Below are 6,000 nucleotides of genomic sequence, written 5' to 3'. Positions count from 1 at the left end.
GAGGTCTGTGAGGGAGAATCATTTTTGTGCATCCCTTGTAGCTTCTGGTGGCTTCAGGTGTTCCTTGGCTTGTAGACGGGGCTCTCTCTGTGTCTTCACATCATCTTCCCTCTGTATTAGTGTCCTTCTCTGAGTCCCAACGTCCTCTTTATATAAGGGCACCAGTCAGATCGGATTAGAGACACCCTAAGGACGTCATCTGAACTCGATTACCTCTATAAAGACCACGTTTCTAAATCAGGTCACATTCTGAGGTACTGGGGCTTAGGGCTTCAACATACTTTCTTGGAAGGGTCCCAGTCCAATATATAACATTGAAAATGATTAGTAATTATATCCCTTAGAAGATGCTGAAAATGTAACTTGTCATTTCTCAGTGAAAGAGAAAAAACAACACCGAATGATGATTCCTCCTTCCTCCACTGTACTTGACATTCACAGCCCTTCCTTTAACTGGATCAGGTGAGCGGAGTCAGTTTTGACGAAGGTCAGCTTCTTCCCACAAAGCAAGTCCCAGGACTTTTGCCTCGAGTGTATTTCCCATGTTTTGGGTTCATGACATTTTTGCAGAGTCCCCAGGATGGAAATAACATACCAGTTTCTGGCCATATTGCATTTAACGATCCCGAGTGAATTGATCATCAACTTGACGATTATTCAACAACAAACCACATCACCGAACATCAGCGCGTTTTTAACCGAGCCGACGCGCCAGAGATCCAGTCCAGCAACCATGCACCAACTGATCACCACCTTTGGAGGGAAAACACAGATTGTGGCCCACCCTCACTCTGTAGGTTCAGAGTCTTTGGGGCAGGGTAATGGAGTTTGCATTTCTGGATGAGCTTCCTCCCTGAGTTGAGAAGCATGATCTGGCACTCTGCCCCCAACACACACACACACACACACACACACGACATCACACACACACACACACGCTGCCAAGACACACACACACACACACACACACACTAAAGAAATGCGTTGTGTTGTGAGTTCAGAGCTGGAGTCTCTCCAGGGCTGAGGGGGAGGAGAACCAGGCAGGTGCAGGTGTGAGGGCAGGTGTGGGGCAGAGGGCCCAGGGATGTGCTATGGGCTGGGAGGAGTCCAGCTGCCATGGTGAGGACATGCACATCCAGTCTGTCGTGAGGCGACATATGCCGAGCTTGGTGAAAGGACAGTTAGGATTTGAGGTGTGACGGAAAGACGTGTAAAGGTTGTTGGCATATGTATGTGTCAGGAGGTGAATTTTGCAAAGGAGTGGGTTTATGGTGGTCCCACTGAAGAGGTCTGAGCATCCATCTGTGTCTGAGGGTCTGGCAGCAGAGGAGAGCGAGAGGAGGATAAGGAGTGGGGGAGGGGCCCGGCCTCCACCCCCCGGGGACTGCTTAGAGAGAAGCCAGGCCTCAGAGCCACTGGGGGAGCTGCATGAAAACTCAGATTTTTGAATGTGCACCAGCCCTTCTGCACGCTCTGGGAATCTGTATTTTTGAAGCTCCCCAGGTGATCTAAAGTGATGGGCCCTCAGAACAGCATTTGGAAGCACAGGGGCCATGCAAAAACTGACTTTGGGATCAGTGGACCTAGCTATGTGGCCTTGATCTAACCCCATGTGAGCCACACTTTCTTCATTTGTATGATGAAGACACAAATATTGTTTTCTTCCTCTTTTGATTTTTGTGAGAGTTAGGATTAAGAACTGTGACACACTAGCAGAGTAGGCATTATTAGAGGTTGGCTCCAAACCCTGTGAGAACTGGGGTTCTAGGAGGGTAATTAGGGCAGGCTGTGCCAGTCCCTCAAGTATAGGAGTCAATAGAGGGATACAGTGCTTAGAACTGGGATATAGGGTAGCGTCTGATTTCCAGAACTGGAACTAGGAAAGAAAAAAAAAAAAAGAGCAACAGTAATGTTAAGGCTTAAATAGCATTTACCAAGCAGCTCAGGTGCTGTTCTAAGCACTATACGTACAACCTTATGAGTTAAGTACTATTGTTATCTCCACTTTATAGATGAGAAAAGTGAGGCTCAGAAAGATATGTGTGTGGTCACACAGCCATTGTGTGGCAGAATCAAGTTTCAGACCCAAGCTCTCTGTCTCTGGGTCTTCAGCAACTGTTGTTGCCCATTTAAGCCAAGTACAAGATCAGAGTGACCCTCAAACCACAATGCTGAGTTTCAAAAGTAAGCTAGGCCTTGGGAAAAACATGGTCCTGGGTATTTGTCGCACAATTCTAGTTGGAAAATTGTCCAGCCTTTTTATAATAAACTTAGAAAAGCTGGCGTTTTCATAACAGAAGCTGAGTTGTAGTAAATCTGCATTGTTGCCAAAGGCTTGATGAATTCTAACAAAAAAAAAAAATCCGTAACACAAAATTGTCTTGTATTGAAAATCTCTTGCCCCTTTCTGTCTCATTATTGTGTTAAGATTGGACGCTACTCATGGGCGAATCAACACTTCAAATGGCCTCTCTGACCCTATTCTTTCTCCCCTTATCTTTTGTCTCACGGATTCAATATTTATTCATTTGACATGAATCCAAATGTTTCATCAGAATTCCTTCCACCTTACACACAAAGCACTGGCATTAGTAAATACATTTGTTTAATTCTGAGAGTGGTTGTTAGAATTTCAGCAGTTTGTAATACTAAAACTTCTCTTTCCCTTCTCCATACTCCCAGGGCATAACCTTCAGTAACAGAACAAATCAGGCCAGCCAGCAAGCTGCCAAGTCCTGCCGGCGCCTTGTCAAGGAACCCAGCTGGACCCATGTCTAATCAACATCTCCCAACACAACATCTCGGGGTCACTGAAGGAGATGACTAGAATTTGAAATTTTCCAAAGACTTCCAATAGACATCGAATGCAAAAGGATACTTAGGTTGCCTTTGCACCAAGCTGCTTTATCTGAGAGACAAAGTGGGAAGAATACAGGTGCCATTTTCACCTGAGAAGTCACACGAGCACATTCTACATTTAAACCTCTGCACATAGAATGAATGATGGTTATCGAAACAGCCCAAACCTCTATCGCGGTGCGAGAGATATAGCTCGAGAGGCAACCAGGCAGTCCCGGAATCAAGGAATGGATGACTACAAATATCAGGACAACTATGAGGGCTATGCCCCCAGTGACGGCTATTATCGTGGCAACGAGTCCAACCCAGAAGAAGACGCCCAGAGTGATGTTACAGAAGGCCACGATGAGGAGGATGAGATCTACGAGGGCGAGTACCAGGGCATTCCTCACCCGGATGACGTCAAGGCTAAGCAGGCCAAGAAGGCACCCTCCAGGGCGGATGGCCTTCGGGGCCAGGCAGACTTGCTGGCTGAGCGAATGGAAGATGAGGAGCAGCTGGCTCATCAGTATGAGACCATCATTGACGAGTGTGGCCACGGGCGCTTCCAGTGGATCCTGTTTTTCGTCTTGGGTTTGGCCCTGATGGCCGATGGGGTAGAAGTGTTCGTGGTGAGTTTTGCCCTGCCTAGTGCAGAGAAGGACATGTGTCTGTCCAGTTCCAAGAAAGGAATGCTTGGTAAGTGGAAATTTTCAAAGATCATCCTTCTCTTGACATTAAAATATAAAGGAGAAAGAGGAGTAAAATATATATAGTACCTATCACTGTTAGGGACCTTAAATCTATCACAATGTCCTTGCAACATTATCATTTTATACCCATTTTGCTGTTAAGGTATTTTTATCTCAGAGAAATTAATTGATTGTCTCAAATGTACACTACTAGTAAGTATTAGAGCTTGGATTCATACCTAGGTCTGACTCTCAAGCTCTTAGTTCTTTTTCCAAATCTTGTTGCCTCCTTGAGAATCTGATTTGTCTCTTCTTCATATCACACCATCTTCTTTATATCCAAATGACAAACACTCTTTGTGAGTAGCAGGCCAGAGGTCTCTTCCACTTAGTGCTTTTCTCTGTGTCCGTCCAGAATCCAGTCTGCTCCTGGTTTCTCTTGTATGTAAGTGCTAGCAGGCAGAATGCCCATGTGTCTTGGGCTGAGTATACCCACAAAGCCCCTGCAGGCTGCTGGGAACCACACTGTGGAGCACAGATGGATTCTGCAGGAGGGAGGACCAGCTCTGCAAATCAATGATCAGACTAACACCATGAGAGTCAAATGTTAGATACAAGGGCTTGAAGCAGAGAGGATTTTGTGAAGTTAGAGAATGGATAGGCACCAATGGTGTGGCATAGAAGAGATTCATCATAGTATAGACAAGGATTTGTCCTGGCTATTAAATGCCCTACAAAACACATCCATTCTCCAAACGTAAAGTCTGTGCAATTGATGGTTTAGCAAACATGCAGTTATTGAGAACTTACTATGAATCAGGTTCTGATTCCAGACTGAAACATGCTTATGGCCCTCCAGAACTCAAAATATACCTAGCAACTTAGTTTATTCATTCAACAAGTATTCATTACTTGCATTCTGTGTGCTAGTCTCTGCTCAGCCCCTGGAGAGAAGATATTGAACTAGACAGACATAGTCCTTGGCTCTCAAAGAACTTATATATAGCAGGACAAACAGGCATTAACAAATGCAGAAACGTATCTAATTACTGTAGGGCTACATGCTATGAAATGATTCTGGTTCCTAATACTTGTTTTACAGCAGGGGTTGGCAAACATTTTCTTTGAAGGCCCAGATAATAAACATTTTAGGCTTAGCAGGGCCAGATGGTCTCTGTCACCACTAATCAACTCTGTCTCTGTCGCACAAAAGCAGCCATAGATGATATGTAAACAAATGGGCATGACTGTGTTCTAATAAAACTTTATTTACGAAAAAAGGTGGTGAGCTGGATTTAGCCTAAGGATTACAGTTTGCTGACCACTGATTTAGAGTCATCATAAATAAGACTAGATATAAAATAAAACATCTGCATGAAGAATTGTCCCTGAGGGGTTTAAAAAAATTGTTTTATCTATTCCCACTTAATTATAAGGACCATTTACAATGATTAGAACTGTGTCAGATATGACCATTAGGAAACGAAGAGACTGAGCATATACAAACAGAAGAAATGACCTGAGAAGCAAGGAAGTCACCTAGAGTTTTTAAACACCAACAGAATTTTAATACTGTTATTATTATATTATTATTATTATAATTATTAAAAGAATTCTGCTAAGTACCTTCAAGTTTGAATAGATATTTTTAAAAGGGAAAAAAATAAAACAAACCCCAAACCAAACCAAACCGTCCCCAATTGATCTAAACATTTCCAAGACGTTCATTTGCTTTGTGATGTTCTCTGCTGAAGTCCTGGGTCCCTGTTAGTCCCAGTTGGCAATGTCAGAAATGATTTCATGCCTTTTTGGTCTCTCCACCACCCTGGTATCTGGCAGCCTCATTAACAGAGCTGCAGCCTGGTCCATGCTTCTGTTGACTCCCAGGGCAAATGCTGGGAGTCAAGGGAACATGGTCCACATCTGTGCACTTTTGCCTTCAGCATCTGCTGAAGATAATGTGACTCAGCCAAAGAAGTCTCTGAGCAGAGACTTCTGTGCACTTGTGGGGTCTACTTTGTAGTCAAGGAAATGAATGTCTAAGTGGATCTGGGGAAGTGGATGATTGAAGGATCTTATGAGGCCATTTCCATATAGTGTTTCATATAACCTCATAATCGCCGTGGTAGTTAGAGGATTTTTCAATCCTATTTTATCCCTTGCCTGTATCAAATAAATTAACACCAAAGTTTTCCCATAATTGTAAAAATATTCCTTAATCCGGAACTGGGGGCTAATCCTACTTTCATGCTGACCAAAGGAAAAAGAAAACAGTTTCAGGCAACAGTTCCATTTCTGCCTTCAGAATTTTATCTCCTGGAAGGATCTAGTTGCTTGGGGGTGTATTTTATTGCCTGTTAGTTTTTCTCGCCATCTGCTGTGGGAAAGGAGTCCTTAGCTTCAGACAATGACTTACGACCTCACAGGGGACCTGTGGGACCTGTTGTCGGTATGAACTATAGGGAGGAGG

The 6,000-nt window shown here is 43.9% G+C and overlaps 1 protein-coding gene across 5 annotated transcripts in view; it reads left to right on the top strand.

Annotated features, from left to right (window-relative positions):
* Window positions 1-6,000, top strand: part of SV2B (synaptic vesicle glycoprotein 2B) — a 106,117-nt gene that overhangs the window by 60,919 nt on the left and 39,198 nt on the right. For 4 of the 5 annotated variants that reach the window (XM_039858254.1, XM_039858257.1, XM_039858255.1 and 1 more), the window contains one exon: window positions 2,683-3,537. In XM_039858254.1, the coding sequence (XP_039714188.1) occupies window positions 2,997-3,537 (541 nt within the window). In that variant the 5' untranslated portion in view covers window positions 2,683-2,996. Of the gene's footprint in view, window positions 1-380; window positions 463-2,682; window positions 3,538-6,000 lie in introns of those variants that run through there. The other variant, XM_039858258.1, reaches the window with a different exon arrangement.

Source organism: Pteropus medius, unplaced genomic scaffold, assembly GCF_902729225.1.
Source record: "Pteropus medius unplaced genomic scaffold, Ma_sr-lr_union100, whole genome shotgun sequence".
Taxonomy (NCBI): Eukaryota; Metazoa; Chordata; class Mammalia; order Chiroptera; family Pteropodidae; genus Pteropus; species Pteropus medius.
The sequence above is the reverse complement of the archived record's forward strand: the minus strand, read 5'-3'. Positions and strand labels throughout refer to the sequence as shown.